Here is a 26,432-nt window from a genome sequence, read left to right as displayed (position 1 = left end):
CTCTCACTCTGCTCCTCGTGCTCTCTCTCACTCTGCTCCTCGTGCTCTCTCTCACTCTGCTCCTCGTGCTCTCTCTCACTCTGCTCCTCGTGCTCTCTCTCACTCTGCTCCTCGTGCTCTCTCTCACTCTGCTCCTCGTGCTCTCTCTCACTCTGCTCCTCGTGCTCTCTCTCACTCTGCTCCTCGTGCTCTCTCTCACTCTGCTCCTCGTGCTCTCTCTCACTCTGCTCCTCGTGCTCTCTCTCACTCTGCTCCTCGTGCTCTCTCTCACTCTGCTCCTCGTGCTCTCTCTCACTCTGCTCCTCGTGCTCTCTCTCACTCTGCTCCTCGTGCTCTCTCTCTCTCTGCTCCTCGTGCTCTCTCTCTCTCTGCTCCTCGTGCTCTCTCTCTCTCTGCTCCTCGCGCTCTCTCTCTCTCTCTGCTCCTCGCGCTCTCTCTCTGCTCCTCGTGCTCTCTCTGCTCCTCGCGCTCTCTCTCTGCTGCTCGCACGCTCTCCCTCTGCTGCTCGCGCGCGATCTCTCTCTCTCTCTCTCTCTCTCTTTCTCTCTCTCTGCCCCTCGCGCGCGCTCTCTCTCTCCCTCTCTCTCTCTCTCTCTCTCTCTCTCTCTGCCCCTCGCGCGCGCTCTCTCTGCCCCTCGCGCGCGCGCTCTCTCCCTCTCTCTCTCTCTCTCTCTGCCCCTCGCGTGCGTGCTCTCTCTCTCCCTCTCTCTCTCTCTGCCCCTCGCGCGCGCTCTCTCTCCCTCTCTCTCTCTATCTCTCTCTCTGCCCCTCGCGCGCGCTCTCCCTCCCTCTCTCTCTCTCTCTCTGCCCCTCGCGCGCGCTCTCTCTCTCTCTCTCTGCCCCTCGTGCGCGCTCTCTCTCTCTCTCTCTCTCTCTCTGCCCCTCGTGCGCGCTCTCTCTCTCTCTCTCTCTCTGCCCCTCGTGCGCGCTCTCTCTCTCTCTCTCTCTCTGCCCTTTGTGCGCTCTCTCTCTCTGCCCCTCACGCTCTCTCTCGCAGGCGTAGCTGCAACCCAGACGCTACCTACGGTCTATGGGGTGGTGGATCTCTATGGCATGGCAGTGAAAGTGACCATTGTCCACAACCACAACCACTCCGACCGGCTGCGCAGGAACAACGCCATTATGCGGGCTCTGTCGCCAGATGTGGGACGGCGAGTTTTCGACTCTGGAGAAACTGAGGTGGAAAGGCTGCTGTTCCATCCCAACTGTGGGCAGAAGGCAGCTATAGTGTGTGACGGGAGGACAGCACTGAGGCCCCAGTAAGTAAGCAAGATGATTTGACTGTGCTGACCCTGCCCTGGGAGTGTTTGATGGGGACAGTTTAGAGGGAGCTTTACTCTGTATCTAACCCCGTGCTGTACCTGTCCTGGGAGTGTTTGATGGGGACAGTGTAGAGGGAGCTTTACTCTGTATCTAACCCCGTGCTGTACCTGTCCTGGGAGTGTTTGATGGGGACAGTGTAGAGGGAGCTTTACTCTGTATCTAACCCCGTGCTGTACCTGTCCTGGGAGTGTTTGATGGGGACAGTGTAGAGGGAGCTTTACTCTGTATCTAACTTTAAATTGAGGTGTTTAAAATGCTGAAAGGATTCGACAGGGTAAATAGAGAGAGAGAGTTTTTCCTTTTGGGAGTATAGCCCAGAACTCGGGGGCACAATCCTCGGCCGCTCAGCGGTGATGTCAGGAAACACTTCTTCACATAAAGGAGAGGGAAATCTGGAATGCTCTCCTGTGAAAAGGTGTTGAGTGAGGGCGGGGAGGGAGGGCTGAGGGGCTTAGTTGAAAATTTCAAAGCCGGGATTTATAGATTGTTTAGCAAGGAAAGGGCGCAAAGACAGGTCAAAAGAAAGCTGAGGCATGTATTAGCCCTGAGCTATTTGATGGAACAAGCTTGAGGGCAGAATGGCTTCATCCTGCTTCTTCAGAATAGAAGGAAATTACTGTAAAGGTTTGTACTTCAGCTGCAGTGAGGTAAAATGGGCTGGATTTGAGAGCTGCTGGATTGAGGAAAGCCATTAGATGGAATGTAGAGAACCCGGAACAGGTCTTTTATTCACCTTCATGGTTTTATACATGGTAGATGGTTCACACACAATTTGTTTTCCAAAACCTGTATCAATCCAAGCTGTTGGAGTCCATTGTGTTTCTGTTTTTGCCCTCACGCTGACATTGCCAGAGACTCTTTGAGAAGCACACTCACCCCTGAGCCCAAAGGCCATGGATTCAACTCCCTATCCAGAGGCCCAAGTGCAAGATCTAGGCCGGCACTCCCAGTGTTGTACCAATGGAGTACTGCACTGCTGGAGGTGCCAACTTTCCGATGAGATGTGAAACCAAGTCCTTGTCTTCTCTCTCCGGTGGCCTATCCAAAGATGAACAAGGGAGTTCCCCCTGATCCTGGGCCAATATTCATCCCTCAACCAATGACTTGAAAAACTGCCAATTATCCAATGATGTTGCTATTTGTGGGATCTTGCTTTGTGTTATTTGGTTCCTCTGTTTCCTACAATATAGTTGCTCTTGATGAAGAGTTATGGGATGCCCTGAAAGACACTATGTAAATACAAACTGTTTCTCCCCTGCACATTTTGCCCCATTGCACAAGTGTTCAGGTTTCAGCCATGTTAGCATATGTGACCTCCTTGTCATTCTTTACAGCGCCACAGATGACTTTAACCATGGCGTGGTGCTCAGCAACCGGTCCCTGAGGAGCAACGAAATCTTTCAAGTCCGTATTGACAAGATGGTAGACAAGTGGGCGGGCTCTATAGAAATTGGTGTGACTACCCACAATCCTGCTTACCTCCAGTTACCGTCAACCATGACCAACCTACGTTCTGGTGCGTTTTCATCGATCACAACATATTTTTACCTCTTTCTGTCCACCTGGCCTCGCTCTCCCCTTGCCCGATCAGCCTCACCACCCTCCCTGCCCCCCGCTCTCCCTTCCCCGCTCTCCCTTCCCCGCCCCCACCCTCAGCCTCGCTCCCCCCACCACCATGCCGCGTAGTGCTTTATCAGTTAGAAAGTGAACAAACCCTAGAGTCAGTCCTATGTGGGACATTTTGATAATGAACCAAACTGTTTAAAGGTTTTTTAATATCACATAAAACAATTCTTTCTGACTCCAGTAATTTCTCTCCTGAGTGTTGCCCGAAGCACTGCCCTGGAGATTGGTCATTAATTACTGGGGACATAGGAGACCCTGAGGATTGGCAACCCGATTGGACTGGTATGTGCCAATGGGCGTTGTCTGAGAACAGGTTGGTGTGGAATTTAACCCCATACATACCGTGACAAAGAAAGAAAGAAATACCAGAATACATTATTCACAAAAGCTTTTGTCACTTGTGGCTTTGTCTGAACAGAAAAGGTTAAACCTAAAATAAGAACGGAAAATGCTGGAAATACTCAGCAGGTCCTGCAGCATCCATGGAGAAATAGAGTTAACGTTTCAGAGCAAGGACCTTTCACCATGAAGGTGACAGTTAGTTACCATTTCCATTTCAGGAACCTGGATGATGACCGGTAATGGAGTGATGCATAATGGGACCACAATTCTCGACGAGTATGGTCACAACCTTGACCGGTTAAAGGTAAGACCTTCAGATTGTGCCACCTTTGTAGCTAGTGGTTAAGCTGAGGGGGATATCTCTGCGTGTCCGTGGATCTCTATGACTGAACAGAATATAAAACAGCACAATATATTTCTGAGCCATGGCTCAATGAGTAGCGCTCTCCCTCCCCCCCTCCCCCCCCACCGAAAATAGCAGCTCAGGTTGTCATGGGTCCTAGCTCCACTCCACAGAGACTTGAACACAGAATCCAGGCTGATGCTACCAGTGCCAGTTTAGAGAGAGAGCTGCACTCCAGAGGTTGAGATGTGAAACCCAGGCCCTGTCTCCCTGCTCAGATGGACATAAAACACCCGATGGCCACTATTCCATGGAAAAGCAGGGAGTTCTCCTGGTGCCCCGGACAATATTTATCCTTCTACCAACATCAGGAGAAGCGGATGATCTGGTCGTGATTGTATTGCTGTTGGTGCGATCTGGCACATTCCCTACTTCACAGTCGTGGCTACGCTTGAAAAAGTGATTCATTGGTTGTAAAGTGCTTGAGGGCATCCTGAGGTCATGAAAGGAGCTATAGAAATGCAAGGCTTTATTAAGATCGTGGTTGACCATCTTCAGCTGCGCCATCCTGCCCAACCCCAATATGCCGTAATTCCCTTAGTATCAAAAATCTGTTGCTCTCTACTATAAATATGCTCAAAAACTGAGTATTCACAGCCCTCTTGGGTAGAGAATTGAAAAGATTCACAACCCCCCTCAGTGTAGAAATGTCTCCTTCTCCAGTCCAAAATGGCCAGCCCCTTATCGTGAGACTGTGACGCAGCCCCCAACCCCTGGCCCCCACCACCCCCCCTCCACCCAGTCTGAGCACCCCAGCTCGGGCCAATATCTACCCTGTCAAACCCTTGAAGAACTTTCTTTCAACTGAATTAAAATTTTGGTTCGAATTTAATAGATTTTTAAAAATGTTACACGGACTCATCTAGACTTTCAGCTTTTTAGTGCAGAATTGTCATTTTCACAATTACTGACAATCCCGTCATGTTGAGAAAGATTCTCCCTTACGAGTAGCTGGGTGGAAGTCAGACGGCTTCTGAATCCTACCTTGGCCTCGCAGCCTCTCCCACAGCGAGGACTTTAATTGTTGGCTGGCAAAGGTGGGGGCAACGGGATTGTAATGGTTGTCCTCAGGGTTTGTTACAGATTCCTGCTCTGCCCAATAATTGCTCCTTGCCAACCATACAAGCATCAGCAGGAAAAGAAGGAGAGAGCAGGAGCTGACCGGGCCTTTGTTTAATGTCTCATCCAAAAGACAGCACCTCTGAACATGCAGTGTTCCCTCAGTACTGCACTCGGAGTGTCCGCTGAGATTACCTTGTCAGGTCTGTGGGGCCAGACCTGAACCCAGGACTTTCTTACACACTGAATGTCACGGAAAATTATTTATGATGAACCTTCAGCAGTGTAGCTTTGCTATGATGTTTGATGGAGAAGAAACAGGTACTGAGCAGAAATGGAAGAAAGATTTACCTTTTACAGAGTTATGGTGCTTTTCATGACTTCGGGGTGTTGTAAAGTGTTTCACAGCCACTGAATTACTTTGTGAAGTATGGTCACTCTCACTTTGGGAGGTGTCTGGAAGCAGTTGACAAGCAGATAGATGCTACATTTTTGAACATTAACCTTGGTTATTTTCCAAGTACTCAGTGCCAGTGACCACTCCTGCAAGTAAACCCTTGCCCCCTATGACCTGGAGCCTGCCCAACTTCAAATGCCCAAAATTACCTGAGCCGTTTGATGTGGCCTCTCTCAGGCAGAATGAGGGGCTGTGGGCAGTCTCCTTGGGCCCATAAATAATAGACAGATACAGGTGGAGTAAATACTGTGCTAATTGTTATTCCCTCCCATACTGCTTCCCGTTCTAACTTCCCACCTCATTCCTTCCTCCGCTCTTGGCTGGCACAAGGCAGGTGATACGGTTGGCGTGATGCGCAAGGAAGATGGAAGTTTGCATTTCTTTGTGAACAATGTGGACCAGGGTCTTGCAGCGTCCAATGTACCGTCCAACGTTTATGCTGTGGTGGATCTCTACGGCCAGGCTGCCCAGGCTACTATCATAGACGATATAGGTGGGTCTGTCGTTTCACTAGCCTTGGCTGTATGCCCTCCCTACTTAAACCCACTCTGTTTCACCAACCCCAGCATAGCAGTGCTCCGCTGTGCTTGACTCCCGTGTCTCTCCTGAGTTCTGAGTACCTCATCCTTACATACACTTCCCCCTTACGAATGGATGGAATTGACGGGCATGTTCCATCGAGCTTGCCCCAGACCTGGTGGTTGGACCATGAGCATGTATGAAATAGGAGTAGGAGGAGGCCATTCAGTCCCTCAACCATTCAGTATTGAATAGTGGATCCTGCTCCTTCATTTCCTTAATGCCCAAAGATCTATCAATCTCAGTCTTGAGTATACTCAACAACTCATCACCCACATCTCAGAATTCCAACAATTCACAAGTGAAGAAACTTCTCCTCATCTCAATCCTAAATCATCGACCCCCTACCCTGAGACTGTGACCCCTTAGTTCAAGACTCTCCAGTCAGGCGATACTGCCACTCAGCATCTACCCTGTCAAATCTTCTCAGAATTTTATCCATTTCATTAAAATCACTTCTCATACTTATAAATCCCCAAGAGTAAATGTCCATTTTACACAGTCTCTCCTTGTAGGACAACCCCCTCATCCCTGAAATCAGTGCAGACATTATGACTGGGCACCCATCCACCTCTTCCCACTCCTCCCCCGGACCCTAGGGTGAGACAGGAAAGAATGCTCTTGGGAAAACTCCTCTCCGACCCCTTTGGCTGATCGAAACCTGCCCCAGGGAGATACATGGGCCCATTGAAGACATTCATCTCCTGTATGGTGTAATCGTGGCCCAAGGTTCCCCCAGGAGTGTTAGTCCTGTTGAACGTCAATGGGATGTGATTTGACTATTGTTGGAGTTGGTCATTACTGCACTGTCTAGTGCACATGTCCCTTGCCACTTATCAGCCCAAGCCAGGAGATTGTCCAGGTCCTGCTGCTTGCAAGCATCCTGCATGTGCCCTCACTGTTAAAGTGAAAACTCATCACACTATCTCCTACTCTAGTAACACTAGGCAGTGAAACTCCTCACCTCCCTCAGGGACCCTCTTTCACCTTAACTCCTTAGGTTTCACACAGAGCAATGCTACCACCTAATCAGTCTCCCCGGCCTAACTGACCTTCTGTCCCTGTTCTGATCTGTCAATATTGGCTCATACTCTCGTTTATTCCAAATAATTTATCAATAGCTGTCTGAATACTCGACAGTTGTAGGACGTTAATCTAATAGAGGTATGTGTGTGATAAGTCCTGAGTTAATCTGAAAGGGGTGCATGTGTATCTGATCTCTGTGACATGATTTCTTGCCCAGATCTGCCCCCTCTACCCGACGAACCCTTGGACGGCAATAATCAGCTGTCTCCCTGCAGCCTCTTCTCGCTGACTCCCAGCACTGACCTCCGCTTCCACCACCTTCACGGCAACAACGCGGTGATCACGAACGGTGGCCGCACTGCCTTCCGGCAGAACTGCCGCAGCGAGTTCAACGACGCCATCGTCATGTCCAGCAGGTAAAGCTACAACCGTGTGCCTCAGTCCCAAGCAAGGGCTCCCCCAGGATCACAACCACAACAACTTGTAGCTATATAGCGCCTTTAAAATCATAAAACATCCACTTCCCACCAGGAACCTTTGATGTGGAAACATGTAATGACATATTAGGGCAGAATAGCCAAGAGCATGATCAAAGAGGGAGTGTTGTAAAGGAGGGAAGCAGAGATTTAGGGAGGGAATTCCTGAGTTTCAAAACATTGACAACCGAAGGCAAGCCCACCAGTGCTGGAGTGATTAAAATCAGGGATGCTGTAAGAGGCCCGAATTCGGGAAGTGCAGGATCGTGGAGCTGCAGGAGGTTAGAGATAGGGAGGGGGCAAGGCCATGGATCAGTTTGAAGACCAGCGTGAGAATTTTAAAATCGAGGCATTGCCTAAGCAGGCAGCATCGTATGTCAGCAAGCAGAGAGGGTGTGACGGGTGAGCAGGCCTTGGTTTGTGTTAGGAGACGGGCAGCAGAATTTTGGATGGCCAGTTTACTGAACGGTGGGAGGCTGACCCGGAGTGTGTTGAACTAGTTAAACCATGTTACAGAAGTGACAAGCTGGAAAAGACTAGCTGGCTCTGCAAGCTGAAGCCACGCTGTTGGCTGGAACATGGTACTGAGGCCTTCCGTCTGTCACCGCCAGCCACAGCCTTGTAACCTCTTGAAGATGCAGGAAAAGTGGAGGAAAAAATTTCAGGCCCAATGAGGAAGAAGGCACTTCAGAACATTCCTCCACAGACACTCTCTCAGGCAATCGACTGAGTTCAGGAAATCATTTGAACCAAGTCTAAAGCCCTGTCACAGTGGGTAGCACTCTCACCAGTGTCAGACTCAGGGTCAAAGATCCAAATTGGCAGTGCCGGTGCTGGTACTGAGGGAGTGCTGCAATGTTAACCTGTTAACCCCGCCTACCCGCTCAGGTGGACGTGGTGCCCTGGTGTATGTCCTCAATCAGCGTCACAAAAAATATAAATACATCATGTAGCTCATTCTCTGGGACCTTCCTGTGCACAAATTGATGCCGTGTTGCCCACATGACAACAGTGAATGCAAACCAAAAGCACTTTATTAGCTGTGACCCACTTTGGGATTCCTGAGGCTGTGAGATCTGCTATAGAAACTCAAATCCATCTTCTTCTTGGTTTTTGTGTGATATGAACTCTGCCCCGGTCTGGAACTGGCCCTGCCCCATCTTGAAGGTATTCAGAGAGATTCCAACCACCACACCCGATGCTCTCTGAGATTCATGGCGTTGTTCTTGTTTTTGTGGCATCTCCGCGTCCTCCTCCTTGCAACTTTTGTGAAATTCGCCCCTCTTCCCATTCACAAATCCACCTGGAAGCTGAGGATTGACTGCTTTGAGGCTGACCTACTGGCTTGGGTCAGCGTGGTGAGGTGTGGGGCCGTGGGTCAGCATGGTGAGGTGTGGGGCCGTGGGTCAGCGTGCTGAGGTGTGGGGTCGTGGGTCAGCGTGCTGAGGTGTGGGGTCGTGGGTCAGCGTGGTGAGGTGTGGGGTCGTGGGTCAGCGTGCTGAGGTGTGGGGTCGTGGGTCAGTGTGCTGAGGTGTGGGGTCGTGGGTCAGTGTGCTGAGGTGTGGGGTCGTGGGTCAGCGTGCTGAGGTGTGGGGTCGTGGGTCAGCGTGGTGAGGTGTTGGGCTGTGGGTCAGCGTGGTGAGGTGGGGCTGTGGGTCAGCGTGGTGAGGTGTGGGGTCATGGGTCAGCGTGCTGAGGTGTGGGGTCGTGGGTCAGCGTGCTGAGGTGTGGGGTAGTGGGTCAGCGTGGTGAGGTGTGGGGCCGTGGGTCAGCGTGGTGAGGTGTGGGGCCGTGGGTCAGCGTGGTGAGGTGTGGGGTCGTGGGTCAGCGTGGTGAGGTGTGGGGTCGTGGGTCAGCGTGGTGAGGTGTGGGGCCGTGGGTCAGCGTGGTGAGGTGTGGGGCCGTGGGTCAGCGTGGTGAGGTGTGGGGCCGTGGGTCAGCGTGGTGAGGTGTGGGGTCGTGGGTCAGCGTGGTGAGGTGTGGGGTCGTGGGTCAGCGTGGTGTGGTGTGGGGTCCTGGGTCAGCGTGGTGAGGTGTGGGGCCGTGGGTCAGCGTGGTGAGGTGTGGGGCCGTGGGTCAGCGTGGTGAGGTGTGGGGTCGTGGGTCAGCGTGGTGAGGTGTGGGGTCGTGGGTCAGCGTGGTGAGGTGTGGGGTCGTGGGTCAGCGTGGTGAGGTGTGGGGTCGTGGGTCAGCGTGGTGAGGTGTGGGGTCGTGGGTCAGCGTAGTGTGGTGTGGGGTCCTGGGTCAGCGTGGTGAGGTGTGGGGCCGTGGGTCAGCGTGGTGAGGTGTGGGGCCGTGGGTCAGCGTGGTGAGGTGTGGGGCCGTGGGTCAGCGTGGTGAGTGTGGGGCCGTGGGTCAGCGTGGTGAGGTGTGGGGCCGTGGGTCAGCGTGGTGAGGTGTGGGGCCGTGGGTCAGCGTGGTGAGGTGTGGGGCCGTGGGTCAGCGTGGTGAGGTGTGGGGCCGTGGGTCAGCGTGGTGAGGTGTGGGGCCGTGGGTCAGCGTGGTGAGGTGTGGGGCCGTGGGTCAGCGTGGTGAGGTGTGGGGCCGTGGGTCAGCGTGGTGAGGTGTGGGGCCGTGGGTCAGCATGGTGAGGTGTGGGGTCGTGGGTCAGCGTGGTGAGGTGTGGGGCCATAGGTCAGTGTGGTGAGGTGTGGGTCAGCGTGGTGAGGTGTGGGGTCGTGGGTCAGCGTGGTGAGGTGTGGGTCAGCGTGGTGAGGTGTGGGTCAGCGTGGTGAGGTGTGGGGTCGTGGGTCAGCGTGGTGAGGTGTGGGGTCGTGGGTCAGCGTGGTGAGGTGTGGGGTCGTGGGTCAGCGTGGTGAGGTGTGGGGTCGCGGGTCAGCGTGGTGAGGTGTGGGGCCGCGGGTCAGCATGGTGAGGTGTGGGGCCGTGGGTCAGCGCAGGCCCAGGTTGGTGAGATGTGGTTTCAGGATCATTATGGGGCCATAGGTGGTCATAGGGAGTTCATGTGGTCAGGGGCTTAGGTGGTGAGGGGTCAGCATGGGAAGTGTTGGGCCAGGGGTCAGCATGGGAAGTGTTGGGCCAGGGGTCAGCATGGGAAGTGTTGGGCCAGGGGTCAGCATGGGAAGTGTTGGGCCAGGGGTCAGCATGGGAAGTGTTGGGCCAGGGGTCAGCCTGGGAAGTGTTGGGCCAGGGGTCAGCATGGGAAGTGTTGGGCCAGGGGTCAGCATGGGAAGTGTTGGGCCAGGGGTCAGCATGGGAAGTGTTGGGCCAGGGGTCAGCATGGGAAGTGTTGGGCCAGGGGTCAGCATGGGAAGTGTTGTGCCAGGGGTCGGCCTGGGAAGTGTTGGGCCAGGGGTCGGCCTGGGAAGCGTTGGGCCAGGGGTCGGCCTGGGAAGCGTTGGGCCAGGGGTCGGCCTGGGAAGCGTTGGGCCAGGGGTCGGCCTGGGAAGCGTTGGGCCAGGGGTCAGCATGGGAAGTGTTGGGCCAGGGGTCAGAATAGTGAGGTGCTGGGTCATGGATCAGGGTGGTGAGGTGTGGGGCGAGAGGTCAGCTTAGGGAGATGTGGGGTCAGGGGTCACCATGGTGAAGCGTGGATTCAGGGGCCTAGATGATGAGGTGTGGGGCCATGGGTCAGCATAGGGAGGTGTGAGGTCATCATGGTTGGGTATGGGGTCAGGGGTCGAGGTGGTGAGGTGTGGGGTCAGGGACACAGGCACTGTGGGGTCAGCATGCCCCTGTAACAACAGTGACTACACTCCAAAAGTAGCTCATTGACTGTAAAGCACTTTGGAACATACTCAGGCCATGAAAGGCGCTATAGAAATGTAAACCTTTTCTGTCAGAGGGGTTGTAAGGGCATTAGAGTCCCTTGTGGAGTCTCACTTAGGTACGGAAACATAGTGTGGACATAACAGGAATGAGTGACAATGCCAAGTAATGTGTTCAAACAACAATTTTATTGAATAATAATTATGATTGGAATAATTAATTATATAACAGTTATAATTGATAATATAAAAAGTATGAATTGATAACAGAGAAAAAGTAATAAGAAAGAAAAATAACTTTATTGAAAGGAGAAAGCACCTTATATATATCAGACAGAATGAAAGAGACAGCATTTTTTTAAAAGCACAAAGATTAATCCCAAACTTGTCTGTTCCACGACCCGAAATTGGTAAAACTCCCCCTTGGGACATAACATTTTTTTTAAAAACAAAAAGCTAAAAGCTACTGCGGATGCTGGAAATCCAAAACAAAAACAGAATTACCTGGAAAAACTCAGCAGGTCTGGCAGCATCGGTGGAGAAGAAATCAGTTAACGTTTCGGGTCTTCATGACCCTTCGGCAGAACTGAGTATAGTTAGGAGAAAAGTGAAATATAAGCTGGTTTAAGGTGGGGGGGGCGGGGGGAGAGAGAAGTTGAGGGTGTGGTGATTGTGGAGATAAGCAAGCAGTGATAGGGAGCAGATAATCAAAAGATGTCACAGACAAAAGGATCAAAGAGGTGTTGAAGGCGGGGGGGCGGGGGGAGCGGCATTCATTCACGGGATGTGGGCTTCTCTAGCTGGGCCAGCATTTTTTACCCATCCCTAGTTGCCCTTGAGAAGGTGGTGGTGAGCTGCCTTCTTGAACCGCTGCAGTCCATGTGGTGTAGGTACACCCACCATGCTTTTAGGGAAGGAGTTCCAGGATTTTGACCCTGCGACACTGAAGGAATGGTGATATATTTCCAGTTTCAGGTTGGTGAGTGGCTTGGAGGGGAACTTCCAAGTGGTGGTGTTCCCATGTGTCTGCTGCCCTTGTCCTTCTAGATGGTAGTGGTTGTGGGTTTGGAAGGTGCTGTCGAAGGAGCCTTGGTGAATTCCTGCAGTGCATCTTGTAGATGGTACACACTGCTGCTACTGTGCGTCGGTGGTGGAGGGAGTGAGTGTTTGTGGATGGGGTGCCAATCAAGTGGGCTGTTTTGTCCTGGGCGGTGTCAAGCTACTTGAGTGTTGTGGGAGCTGCACTCATCCAGGCAAGTGGGGAGTATTCCATCACACTCCTGACTTGTGCCTTGTAGATGGTGGACAGGAGGTGGGTTACTTGCCCCAGGATTCCTAGCTTCTGACCTGCTGTTGTAGCCACGGTATTTATATGGCTAGTCCAGTTCAGTTTCTGGTCAATGTTAACCCTCAGGATGTTGATAGTGGGGAATTCAGTGAGGGTAATGTCATTGAATGTCATGGGGGGATGGTTAGATTCTCTCTTATTGCAGATGGCCATTGATTGACACTTGTGTGGCGCGAATGTTACTTGCCACATGTCAGGCCAAGCCTGGATATTGTCCAGGTCTTGCTGCATTTGGAAATGGACTGCTTCAATATCTGAGGAGTCGCGAATGGTGCTGAACGTTGTGCAATCATCAGTGAACATCCCCACTTCTGACCTTATGATGGAAGGAAGGCCATTGATGAAGCAGCTGAAGATGGTTGGCCTGAGGACACTACCCTGAGGAACTCCTGCAGTGATGTCCTGGAGCTGAGATGACTGACCTCCAACAACCACAACCATCTTCCTTTGTGCTCGGTATGACTCTAACCAGTGGAGAGTTTTCCCCCTGATTCCCATTGACTCCAGTTTTGCTAGGGCTCCTTGATGCCACACTCAGTCAAATGCTGCCTTGATGTCAAGGGCAGTCACTCTCACCTCACCTCGGGAGTTCAGCTCTTTTGTCCATGTTTGAACCAAGGCTGTAATGAGGTCAGGAGCTGAGTGGCTCTGGTGAAACCCAAACTGAGCATCAGTGAGCAGGTTATTGCTAAGCAAATGCCACTTGATAGCACTGTTGATTACTTTACTGATGACGGAGAGTAGACTGATGGGGCAGTAATTGGCCGGGTTGGATTTGTCCTTTTTGTGTTCAGGACATACCTGGGCAATTTTCCACATAGCCGGGTAGATGCCAGTGTTGTAGCTGTACTGGAACAGCTTGGCTAGGGGCGCGGCAAGTTTTGGAACACAAGTCTTCAGTACTATTGCTGAATATTGTCAGGGCCCAGAGCCTTTGCAGTATCCAGTGCCTTCAGCCATTTCTTGATATCACGTGGAGTGAATCGAATTGGCTGAAGACTGGCACCTGTGGTGCTGGGGACCTCCGGAGGAGGCCGAGATGGTTCATTACCCCCTTGGGACGTACATTACCAAGTTTCTGAATAGCCCTACACAGCGGTGGACTGTTTGGCCAGTCATAAAAACAAAAACCTGCAGATGCTGGAAATCCAAAACAAAAACAGAATTACCTGGAAAAACTCAGCAGGTCTGGCAGCATCGGCGGAGAAGAAAAGAGTTGACGTTTCGAGTCCTCATGACCCTTCAGCAGAACTGTTGAACACCAGAACACCAGTTCTGCTGAAGGGTCATGAGGACTCGAAACGCCAACTCTTTTCTTCTCCGCCGATGCTGCCAGACCTGCTGAGTTGTTCCAGGTAATTCTGTTTTTGTTTTGTTTGGCCTGTCACTCCGATGCCCCCAGCCCCTGTAGTGGTGATATTTTAATCCACTCCAGCTCTAGCCCCAGTCCCTGGAAGCAGTGTCTCTTTAAGCCAGATTTCTGACTCCACATTCCAGCCTTTAGAGTCCTTATTCAGACATCCTCCAAACGAGTCTGGTAAACACACGAGTCATTATTAATTCTCCTCACAGGCACAGCAGGGCTTCGTAGACTTTGCCATATTCAGGTTGTTTAAGCACCTTTCAATGGCGGCTCCCATCAGCCATCAATCAGGTTTAGCCCCGTCAATCAAACTCCATCACCTGATTCCTCACCATAGCTGACCATCATTTCAGGCTATTCATTGGTCCTGGCTTGTAGGTCAAGGGTCATTGAATGCAGTAAGAAAAAGGACTTCTGATAAATATAAGACAACGTTTATTTTGGTGCCCTGGTTTGGAAAGGGCAGACAGAGATGTACGCCAAATACCAGTGGTCAAAATAAAAACTTGGGGAAATGCGTCACTGCCGATTACTATTAAGGAATGAATCAAAGCTCAATCACGCCTGGGTTTAGACCGATGTCTATAAAGTAAGATTCATCACAACTTCACTTAAAAATAATAGCAAAAATAACATTCCGAAAATGAATGATTGCTGGTTACAGGGCACTGAAGGAATGTTGTGTCCCATCCTCTGTCGGATGTTTGACCCTAAGCACCTGTATTTCATGCCCAAGTTGCAACGGGCGATCTTGATGTTAGCGAAGGCTTTAATTTCCTGCAGTTATCCTGGGATGGGTGAAAGATTGAGATGCAGTTTCCCTGGAACTATAAGCTTTGTTTTGTAATCTTAAGTTCACTCGATTGATTCCTGGGATGAGAGGCTTTTCCAATGAGGAGAATAGAATCTCAGAATTTGTTAGAATGAGAGCTGATAACATGGAGCGGGTTTGACAGGGTCGATGCTGAGAGAATGTTCTCCCCTCTCCCCTGACGCTGGGGTGTCTAGAACATGGGTTCACAGCCGCAGGATATGGGGTGGGCTATTTAGGACTGAGATGAGGAGAAATGTCTTCACTCAGAGGGTTGTAAATCTTTGGAATTCTCCAAGCCAGAGAGCTGTGGATGCTCAGTCATTGAGTAGATTCAAGGCAGAGACCAATACATTTTTGGGCACCAAGGGAATTGAGGAATATGGGGATTCGACTGTGGAGTTGAGGTAGAAGAGGCTCGAGGGGCCGAATGGCCTCCTCTCCCTCTAATTTCTTACGTTATCAGCTTCTGTGTTATTTTTTTAACTTTTTAAACCCGAGTGGCAAACAGGCGGTTTTGTTGATTTACTTTTCAGAGCATTGCGCGAAGGGGAAATGTTTGAAATTCTGATTCAGAAGATGGTGGATCGGTGGTCTGGGTCCATTGAGGCGGGTGAGTAATGAGGCAGGCGGGATTTCTCTGAAGGTTTCGGTGTGGGTGGTGGAGAGCTCAGGCTAGCATTAGAAGGAGGCAGCATTCGCCGGGGTCGGGGGTAGGGGCAGGGCCCGTGTCTCCCACTTGACCTCCGCCCGAAGGTGTGTACCTGTGGACATTGAGCGAGCCTGGGATCAGCCCAGGTTGTGATGAGCCCAGCAAACAAGTGACGAATTGTGGTCACTATGGCAATTTTGCAAAGGCCAGTAGGCAGTCAGCTAGCTCCGCAACATCAGGCCCTGGGCTCAAAACTTACCCTAAAGTTCAGAACCAGATCGGTGGGGAGCTGCGAGACCTGTAAAGCTCTCCTTGCAGCCCTGCCACACCCCAAAGGTGCTGCGTGTATTCACTGATTTACTCAAGTGCTGCAGGAGTGGCTTTCTGTCAGCAGATACTGGAAGTGAGCTTTGATGTGAATCCTCTCACAGAGAACATCCTCTGAGTGCATCCCAATCCAATACACCAATCCCGGTGATTCCCCCTCCTTTCATCTGCAGAATCGAATCCACTGGACCCGGTAGCAGGATCCATTCACTGCTCATTTGTCTCCCAGGTTGAGCTCTGTTAGAAAAGCAAGCTGCTGCCGATGCTGGCAATCTGAAATAAAACTAGAAAATGCTGGAAATACTCAGAAAGCAGAGTTATCGTTTCAGGCTGTCAGGACTGTGAAAAGTTTGTGATGCAACGGGATTTAAACAAGTGCAGAGGCATGAGAAGCAGTGATGGGGTGTGTGATGTCCGGGGGTTTGGGTGATGAGGTATTCCCTACCTCTGCACTTCCTTCAAACTCGTTACAGCTCCAGCTTTCTCCTCTCCCCTTCAGGCGAAAGGTTGTCGACTTAAAGCTCTGTTTCTCTATCCACAGATGCTGCCTGACCTCCTGAGTATTTCCAGCATTACCTGTTCTTATTCTAGACCTGTTAGAGGGCATGCCTTGTGTGTGTGCGCGTGCGTGCCGTGTGCGCGTGCCGTGTGTGTGCGCGTGCCATGTGTGCGCGCGTGCCGTGTGTGCGCGTGCCGTGTGTGCGCGTGCGTGCGCGCCTTCTGTGCCGTGTGGGCGCGTGCCTTGCGTGTGCATGCATGTGTCACAGTTATTGATGGGGTCGGTATCTAAGTGATGTGGGGGATTATGTATGGCTGTTCTACTTCATACAGTGTAGTAGAAATGCACATATATATATATATATATATATATAGTGTGTGTGCATCTAGATAGGTAGCATGCATATATGTTGGGAGAGTGTATGTTTCTGGGATAGTGCATGCCTGGGTTGTGCTGGATACTTGTGTATCTGGTTAGTATGCGTAGGGGGAAAGTCATGTTTTATCTGAGCAGTGTTTTATGAATGCCTGGGGGTCTACACATATGTGTTAATTGTCGAGGTTGAGCTTGTGTCCAGTGTTGCATGTCTGATGACTATGCTCCTGTGTGCTATATCCACATGTTGGAGTGTTGTGTAGGCAGAGTTGAGTTTGTGTCAGATCTAGCTGAACAAGTTGCTTGAAGTCTGTCGATTGTGTTGTGTCATTCTACTGTGTATTTTCCCATATTGTCCATTTTAATGACGTTTTTCCTGTCATAGTTAATATTGAGACTCCCCCTTATTTAGGAGTTACAGCAATCCGTCCAGAAGATCTCGAGTTTCCCAGCACTATGACGGATATAGACTATGACACTTGGATGCTGAGGTAATGGCGGGGATCTGAACGCACTGTTTGCTGAGGGTTGGGGTGGAGGGTGGGTGAAGTTAAGATATTCTTTATTATGTTGGGGCAGTTAGAGATCTCAGTTCACTCTTTCTTGCCCCAGGAGGCTTGTGCACAGGAATATGGGTGATTCTGGTAAGGCCACGTTTTATACCCGTCCCTAGTTGTCCTGACCGACTAGCTAGGCTGATTCAAGGTGTTGAGAGATGCCCTTCACACCCCTGGCACCAGGAGAAGGAAGTCAAACAGCTACTGATCAGAGGAGGGGGAGTGTAGGTTTTGTATCGATGCTGTTTAAGATCGGAGACATTCAAGTGCAAAAAAGGACCTGGATCAATACCTGTCGATAATGTTATGATCTGGCAGGTGGTAATTGCCGGGCTGAGCAAATCCCAAAGGGAAACTTGGCCAAGCTATCGCAATGATTTTCAATTTGTATTTTATTGCGAGAAGCTATGTGCACTGGAGTCAAAGTTAAAACTCCACTACCACTTTTGGAGATTTTAAATGTTAAATTAAAACATTTATTAACAAAAGGAAAGAAAACTCTAATCCTCAAGATTACAGTTACATTTAGTCTAATAGCATTTCCCAAGAGATTTGTACTTAGCTAGACTTACAAATAAACACCCTTTTCAGGTAACAGTCCCTACAGATTCTGAATCTATAAAACATGCAGTAATGTTACTGCAAGGCACCCACTTCTGCTATAAGGGAGGCATTTCACAGCTTCCCTCTCCCTTTCACTTGACAATGAAAACCCAAGGCTTGTAACAAAACCTTGCTTTCTGGAACAAGCGAGCATTTCTCTGGGGTGGGTAGAGGCTGCTTTTCACACGTCTGTATTCGCACAGCCCACCCTGCCAAGATCTCACATGGCCAATCCACATACAGCTTTCAATCTCTCCTTAAATATATTTTCTCCCTTTTTATCTTTTAAACCCATTGTTCTTAACCTTCTTTTGAAAGTTACCTTTCCCGGAATCTAAAAATCTTTCATGTTGTCAGCCAGCGCTTTGGGGGAAAAATAAACCCAATAACTTTGCTTTATTTATTCATGATCTTTGCCAGTTGTAAAACTTCCTGATTTGCCTCTTTGAAAGTCAATGACTAAAAATTCAGCTCCTTACCTATCTCCTGATGAAAATTCCTATTCACACTGTATCTACTGGGATCCCACCTTATCTTGTCCATCTCCACTTCAAAGTGCCCACTGTTACACCTAAATGGTTTAAACCTTGTAGTCTGACTTTCTTCAATCTAATTAAGTTAGACACACACAGGGCCCCAGGAGCCTGCTTCACCGTATCCCACAGTAATATTGGCAAAAACTGATATTTCCTTTACAATAAGGAGGGATGAGGACAGGAGAGAGCACTGAGACTTTGTGGGAGTGGAAGGCGGGAGATGTCATGTAGGCAGTGGGCCTTCATGCTGAATGGCCTCTCCTCATTCCAAGCTCCCTCCCAGTGAGCTGACCTGCCAGAGAGAGGAGATGGGAGCCCAAACTGGGAAAGAGAACACTTTAATGATGCAATCTGTCAGAATTCTAACCAGTATATAACAACAGTAACAATGTGCATTTATATAACGCCTTTAAAGTAGTAACATGTCCTGAAGAACTTCACAAGAGCTTTATCAGACAAAATTTGACACCAAGCTGCATGACATATTAGAGCAGGTGACGAACTTGGCCAAAGAGGCCGGTTTTAAGGAGCGTCTTAAAGGAGGAGAGAGAGAGGTGGAGAGGTTCAGGGAGAGAATTCCGACCTTAGGGTCCAAGCAGCTGAAGGTACAGGGCCAGTGGTGGAGCGATGGAAATCGGCGGGGGGGATGCTCAAGAGGCCAGAATTGGGGGAGTGCAGAGATCTGTGGGGGTTGTGTACCTGGGGGTTGATTACAGAGATAGGGAGGGGCAGGACCATGGAGGGATTTGGCCACAAGGGGGAGAATCTTAATATTGAGGCATTGCCAGACCAGCAACCAGTGGAGGTTAGTGAGCACAGGAGGCCATTCAGCCCCTCGAGCCTATTCCTGCCACTTGATTAGATCCCGACTGATCTGGGTTTTGATCCCTTTTTTGCCTCGAAAGCGTGCTCAACCTTTCCTTGCCCCTGGTGTTTAGCAGTGACCAATCCTCTGCCTTACTGCATCTGCGTGCACGGGTGTCTGTTATTGAGTGCTTGTCGCTAGCAGTTACAGCTCTTGACATCTTTCTGGTGATCTTGCCTTCATTCCCGCCACCTCCCCTTACCCTCCTTGTAGTGGCACGGCGATAATGCAAGACGGCAACACGATGCGCAACAATTATGGCTGCGATCTGGACTCTTTAACCACTGGCTCACGAATTGGGATGATGCGCAGCTTGAATGGTGATCTCCATTACTACATCAACGGGGTCGATCAGGGAGTGGCCTGCTCGGGACTACCACCAGGTAAATCAATGCCGTGGGGCGGAGGAGGGTGGTGTCTGACTGTGGTCGAGGGAGGACCCATCACCTAACATTGATTCACTAATCTGACATTCAGCCATACCCACCCCGGTGAGATAGCGCCGTGTTGGTCAGTTTGAGAGTGATGGCCCAGTAGGTGCGGGACTTTTTCTCCACTTTTACACTCTCAGGCTCGCTCTCTTTCTCCACCACTCTTTCTCTTCTGCTCGCTGCTATTCTCTGCCGCGCCCTTGCCCTGCTTCACCCTCGAGGCCCTCGCGCCCCTGTACACTCTTGTGTGTGCTTTTGTCCTTTCTAGTGCTGTCTTGCTGCCTTTCCCTCTCCCTGTCTTTTGCTTTCAGGTTGTGCATTGAAGTCCCCCATTCTAAAGACTTGACACTCCCGGTTGTGAAGGAGGTGCCATCTTTCAATGAGACATTCAGACTGAGGCCCCCCACCCATGCCCACTGCAATGAAAGATCCCACAGCACTTTCCCAGCTTTCTCCTTTTGAGTGAAAAGAGCCCAAGCCTGTTCAGTCTTTCACAGCCAGTCAGCTTTGGATCGACAGCACCAGTCGCTAGCCCAGGGAACAGTGCGAAAGCCCTTTCAGCTGGGAGTCACAGCAAAGTCAGCAATCAGGAGTTTCCCTCAGCCAATTCCAACAGTTTACAGTCAGTTAACTCAACATAGCCTGGTGTGGTCGTCTGGGTTTGTCCTGGGCTCTGAGGCTGCAGTCAGGGTGTGGCGGGGCAAAGACTAAGGGATGACTGAGAGCAAGGGGAGGCCCCTTCACCAACCAGTCGTCCTTTTAAACTGGGAAATGGCAGGGGCTGTGCCATAGAGTGAATTCTGAGGAGATGGTGTTGTGGAAATGTCTGTCATTGATCTGTTCAGCAGGGTTGTTGTTGTGGGGGTTACGGACTCTAAGGAGCATGACTGACGCAGTCTAAACAAACACACCTTCGTCTACCTGGGAGAGAAAACACCATGATCAAAATGGCCAGCGTGTGATCCCAGTTCCTTTTATCTTGTTTGGATTTTCTAGTATTCAGTTACTTTCCTGAAACAAGGGTCCTCAACAGTCCATTTTCCTCTCTTCCCCTGCTCTTCTTCGGTTCTTAGTATTTAACTGGGGCTGCTGAGGCTGTCAAAAGGTGTTCATTTAAGTTTGAGTTCAGCAAGTGTACTGTGGCTGCTGTTATTGTCCTGTTTCCTCTCCCTGCAGAACTGTACGCTGTGGTCGATCTGTACGGTCAGTGTGTCCAAGTGTCTATTACCAGTGGCTCGCCACCGGTGGACAACAGCTTGTCGCTGAGCAACGCCACTGAGAAATCCTTCCCGATTCATTCCCCAGGTATGCACGCACCTCCCCCATCTGCTCTTGTACCCCCAGCACCCTGCCCTGCCTTGTAGAATCGCCAAAAACCTGCTGTTCAGCAAACAGCTCAGGGCCCTCAGTCTGAGTTACTGCTGAAAATCTCACTCTTTCTCAACCCCCACTCTCTCCACTCCTGCTAACTCAACTCATACAGGCCCCTGGGGTCCTGGCTTCTATTGGTGAGATTTGTTGGGTTAGGTGTGGGCTGGTGGTTCGGGGGGAGGGGGTTTCATGGCACCATATTCGGCCCCTTTGCCCTTGGGCTAGTGAGGGAAAAGATTGGCCCTAGTTGGCGCTCAGTGTCCTTCTGCCTACCCCCTCCCCCCCCTCACTACCTCCCCCACTCCCACTGGGGTGGAGGATTGGCAGAATTCTGCTTTGCTGTGATGCTTCCTGCAGTTGGATAGCCTGCCAAAGACTTATCTTCCACGTTTACCCTGTGAAAGATGGCCATCTGGGCAAGGTACCTAAGGAGGAGTGTGGTGGCTTGGGATTGGAGCTGGAAGGGGGAGAGGAGCGGGGAAGCTGCCATACTTGAAGGGAGCAAATATCGGCGGGTGGGTACTGCAATGTCACCTGCTCTGCTGGGGTACATTTACCCCAGGGAGTTACTGAGCGGCTGTAACACGGCACTGAAACATTACAAAATGGGCTTTCTGGCTGAGGGGCTTTAGAAGGGGGCAAAGTATCTCTGCACCTCCCACAATCGCTGCACTAACACGAATGCACATGGTGTTTCAGTTCCCCATGAGCGCAGTGTACACAGCACATTGCTGGGGCTTCCTCGGGATTGCTTGTTTGTCTTGGTGCCTGTAGACAGCGGGACTGCATGGGAGAGTTTATGTGCACACTGCCCTGTAGACGCATGAGCTATGGGAGAGAAAAATGCAACAAAACAATGTGCAGCTTTGTGTGTGTATGTGCCTCACTGTTTGTTAAAAATATATGTAGGAATTGTGTACAATAGAATTGTATAGAATAGGTGCACGTGCAGAAACGTTAAACTGTCAGCTCTATCGCTGCCTCAAAATAACGACACATTCACTATCCATGAGCGTGCCATGGTTACTAAGTATGTAACTCAGATCCCTGATATAGTGAGTTACTGTCAGGCACCTTGAATACTGAGACTGGTCCCTCCTGACCAGAACCAAAGTGTTTCTCCAATTAACACTCCTACAAAGCGCCTTGGAACATTTTATTCTGTTAAAAGCGCTACACAACTGCCAGTAATTGCGGGGTTAGGGTTGGTGTCTCAGGGCTGATGCGTTGCGTTTGTCACCTTTCAGTTCCAGGTATCGCGCACCGCTTCCACTCCAACTGCGGGAAGAATGTGGCTCTACAGAACGATGGCTGCCGGGCAGTTCGAATCCATGGCTTCTCCCATGGGGTTGTATTGAGCATGAAGGAGCTGAGGTCAGACGAGGTCTTTGAGGTAACTTGAACCAATGTTCTCCTTAGAGCAGAGAAGGATCTGGTAGAGGTGTTCAAAACCACAAATTGTTTCATCAGGGGAACTAAAGAGAGACTGTTCCCAATGCCTGAAGGGGGTTGATAAACAACGGTCACAGATTTAAGGTGATTGACAAAAGAACCAGAGCTGACATGAGGAACAACCTTTCACGCAGTGTGTGGTTAGGTTTTAGATACTGGTCAGGTACTGCCTGATAGGCTGGTGGATACAGATTCAGTAGGAGTTTCCAAAAGGGAATTGGATAAATATTTGAAGGAAAAACAATTGCAAGGATTAGGGGGGGAGAGAGGTTGGGGGGAACGAGGTGGGGGAAAGTGGGACTAACTGGATTGCTCTTCGAAAGAGCCAGTCTAGTCTCAATGGGCTGAATGTACTAATCTAGGATTCTGCCTTTGTTGTTCCTTCCCGGAGACCTGGCATCTGTTCAATCCGGGGCTCTCAGATTGGTAGGCAGTGGGTGGAGTTGGCTGGCAGCCTTGTGGCGATGTTTTGGTTCGTTTGGCCCTGCCTAATTCTAGATGGTATCCAGTTTGGTGAACGGGCCCCATTTGCTTTATTATCCCTCTGGGATTGTTCTCATTACAGCAGAGAAGGTTAAGGGGAGATTTGGTAGTGGTGTTCAAAATCAGTAAGGGGTTTAGACAGAAGGAAGTCAGCAGGATTGACCACCGGATGATACCGATTTAAGATCATCGGCATAGGAACTGGGGAGAAGAGGAGAATTGTTTTTCCACAGCAAATTGTTGTGATCTGGAAGACACTGCCTGAAAGGGCGGTGGAAGCAGATTTACTCGTAACTTTCAAAAGGAGAATTGGATAAAGACTTGAAAAGGAGAGGTCTACAGTGATATGGGGAGAGCGGGTGGCTTGGCAGGGATGGGGAGTGGTATAAATTGGATAGTTCTTTCACAGATGTGGTTACAAACTGTTAAATAGCATTGACGGCACAGAAAAAGAAAGAAAGAAATAAAAATAATGAAGAGAGAGAAAGAAGAGAAAGCTAGCTAATAATATAAGCAGATAGTAAGAGTTTCTATAGGAAAAGAGTGACTAAAGCTCGTGTTGGTCCTCCAGAGAGTGAGCCTGGGGAATTGTTAATGGAAAACAAGGAAATGACAGAGGAATTGAACAGGTATTTTGAGTCTGTCTTCACTGTGGAAGACTGAGACTGAGAAAACTTCCCAAAGATACGTGAAAATCAAGACGTGAACAGGGGGGGAGGAACTTAAAACAATCACCATCACTAGGGAAAATGTGTGTTAAAAGCAGTTAGACCTAAAGGCAGACAAGTCCCCAGGACCAGATGGCCTGGGGTCTTAAAAAAAGTAGCTGCAGAGATAGTGCAGAGATGCATTTATTATAATATTCCAAAATTCCTTAGATTCTGGAAGGGTCCCAGTGGATTGGAAAATAGCTGATGTAACACCCTAATTCAAGAAAAGAGGGAGGCAGAAGGCCGGAAACTACAGACAAGTTAGCCTAATATTTGTCATAGGGAAATTGCTAGGATTAATTATTAAGGTGGTGATAGCAGATACTTAGAAAGTCATAATTTGATCAGGCAGAGTCAAAATGGGTTTGTGAAAGGGAAATCATGTTTAACTAATTTGAAGAAATAACAAGCAAGGTGGATAAAGGGGAACCTGTAGATGTGGTGTACTTGGGTTTCCAAAAGGCATTTGATGAGGTGCCACGTTCTGGGTTACTACACAAATTAAGACCTCAAGGTGCAGGGTAAACATATCAGCATGGATAAACGATTGATGAGCTAACAGGAAGCAGCGATTGGGATTAATGAGTCACTTTCAGGTTTGGTAAATTGTAACTAGTGGAGTGCTACCCCACAGGGATCAGTGCTGGGGCCTCAACTATTCACAATCTACATCAATGATTTGGATGAAGGGACTGAATGTTTGGTATAAGTGTGCCGATGGCATCAAGCTAAGCAGGAAAGTAAGTTGTCAAGATGAGGTAGAGAGTCTGCAAAGAGATTTAGACAGATTGAATCAGCAGGTAAAAATTTGGCAGATGGAGTATAATATGGGAAAATGTGAACTTGCCCACTTTGGCAGGAAGAATAGAAAAGCAGAATATTGTTTAAATGCAGAGAGATTGCAGAACTCAGTGGTACGGAGAGATCTGGGTGTCCTGATACATGAATCACAGAAAGTTAGTATGGAAGTACAGCAAGTGATTAGGAAGGCAAATGGAATATTGGTGTTTATTGCAAGTGGAATGGAATATAAAAGTAGGGATGTTTTACTGCAGCTGTGCAGGGACTGAGTGAGACCACATCTGGAGTATTCATACGGACTCGAAACATTAACTGTGTTCCTCTCCGCTGATGCTGTCAGACCTGCTGAGTTTTTCCAGCTATTTTTGTTTTTGTTTCTGGAGTATTGTGTACAGTTTTGGTCACCTTATGCATTCGAACCAGTTCAGAGAAGGTTCACTGGACTCATTCCTGCGATGAGGAACTTATCTTATGAAGAAAGGTTGGGCCTATATCCATTGGAGTTCAGAAGAATGTGAGATAATCTTATTGAAATCCTGAGGGGATTTGATCAGGTGGATACCAGGAGGATGTTTCCACTTGTGGGGAAGACTAGATCCAGGGGACACAGTTTAAGAATAAAAGATCTACCGTTTAAGATGGAGATGAGGGGAATTTCTTTTCTCAGATGGTTGTTAGTCTGTCAAATTCTCTTCCCCAGAGAGCAATGGAGGCTGGGTCATTGAATTTATTGCAGGCTGGGTTAAACAGGTTTTTGATAGACAAGGGAGTTAAGAATTATGGGGGACAGAAGACAAACTGGAGTTAAGGCCACAACCAGATCAGCCATGATCTTATTGAATGGTGGAGCAGGCTCAAAGGGCTGAATAGCCTACGCCTGCTCCCAAATCCTATATTCTTGTGTTCCTAGAAGCAGAAAAGGCCCTCCTAGCCCATAATGGGCTGAATGGTTTCCTCCTGTGCTCTGTAAGGGAGGTGGCCATCTGTAGGTGTAAGATGGAGCTCCGAGAACGTTCTGCAAAACCCTGAGCATCCTCGCTTTCAAAAAAGAAATCATCGGTTTGTAAATGACACGGTATGCAGAGCTGAACTGAGCCAATTGGACCACTCCACATGACCACACCATAATAGGCATGGCCCTAAAATCAAAAGAAATAGGAGCAGGAGTGGGCCATTCATCCCCTCGAGTCTGCTCCACCGGTCAGTTAGATCATGGCTTAACTCCACTCTCCTGTCTGCCCCTCCCTATTACCTAGACCCCCTTGTAGCTTAAACATCTGTCTGACTCAGCCTTGAATAAATTCAATGACCCAGCCTCCACTGCTCGCTGGGGGAGAGAATCCCAAAAACTAACGACTCTCTGAGAGAGAAATTCCTTCTTCTCTCCATCTTAAATGGGAGACCCCTTATCTTTAAACTGTTCCCTCTAGCTCTAGATTCACCCATGAAGAGAAACATCTTCCCAGCATCTAGCCTGTCAAGCCCCTCAGAATATTATGTGTCTCAATAGGATCACCTCTCATTCTTCTAAACTCCATACTTCAGGCCCAACCTGCTCAACCTTTCCTCATAAGACAAGCCTTTATTCCGAGGATCAGCCGAGTGAACCTTTTCTGAAATACTTCCAGTGCAAGTACGTCCCTCCATAAGTAAAGAGACCAAACTGTATGCAGCATTATAAGTGCAGTCTCACCAGCTGTAGCAACACTTGTCAACTTGTGTCCTCGCTTCCCCTTGCAATAAAGGCTGACATTCCATGTGCCTTCCTTATCACTTGCTGTAACCTGCATGCTGACTTTTTGTGTCTCATGTACAAGCTCACCTAGATCCCTCTGTACCACTGAGTTCTGCAATCACTCTCCCTCTACATCATATTCTGCCTTTCTATCCTTCCTGCTGAAGTGGGCAACCTCACATTTTCCCACATACTTCATCTGCTAAATTTTTATCTATATCCCTTTGCACTCTGTTTATATCCTCCTCACAACTTCCTTTCCTACCTATCTTTGTATTGTCATCAAATGTGATGACCATACAGTCAGTCCTTCATCAAAGTCATTAACATAGATTGTAAATAGTTGAGGCCCCAGCACTGATCCTGTGGCACTTCACTGTTTGCAGTTTTCTAGCCTGAAAATTACCCATTTATCCCAACTCTACCGAGGAGTGTTTCTCACCTTGTCTGCTCAGTAAGATCCGGCAGCCCTTATTCACCCTCCTTCCCTTCCA

The 26,432-nt window shown here is 49.5% G+C and overlaps 1 protein-coding gene across 5 annotated transcripts in view; it reads left to right on the top strand.

Moving 5' to 3' along the window:
• Positions 1-26,432, top strand: part of neurl4 (neuralized E3 ubiquitin protein ligase 4) — a 102,067-nt gene that overhangs the window by 47,846 nt on the left and 27,789 nt on the right. For 2 of the 5 annotated variants that reach the window (XM_078533788.1, XM_078533787.1), the window contains exons 7-16: positions 998-1,259; positions 2,658-2,839; positions 3,510-3,595; positions 5,541-5,703; positions 7,033-7,231; positions 15,078-15,154; positions 16,780-16,885; positions 19,169-19,338; positions 20,563-20,691; positions 22,005-22,150. In XM_078533788.1, coding sequence (XP_078389914.1) covers positions 998-1,259; positions 2,658-2,839; positions 3,510-3,595; positions 5,541-5,703; positions 7,033-7,231; positions 15,078-15,154; positions 16,780-16,885; positions 19,169-19,338; positions 20,563-20,691; positions 22,005-22,150 — 1,520 coding nt within the window. The remainder of the gene's footprint in view (positions 1-997; positions 1,260-2,657; positions 2,840-3,509; positions 3,596-5,540; positions 5,704-7,032; positions 7,232-15,077; positions 15,155-16,779; positions 16,886-19,168; positions 19,339-20,562; positions 20,692-22,004; positions 22,151-26,432) is intronic. The other 3 variants (XM_078533791.1, XM_078533789.1, XM_078533790.1) reach the window with 2 other exon arrangements.

Source organism: Cetorhinus maximus, chromosome 34, assembly GCF_964194155.1.
Source record: "Cetorhinus maximus chromosome 34, sCetMax3.hap1.1, whole genome shotgun sequence".
Lineage (NCBI taxonomy): Eukaryota > Metazoa > Chordata > Chondrichthyes > Lamniformes > Cetorhinidae > Cetorhinus > Cetorhinus maximus.
Note: the sequence above shows the minus strand (reverse complement) of the source record. Positions and strands in the feature narration are given on the sequence as shown.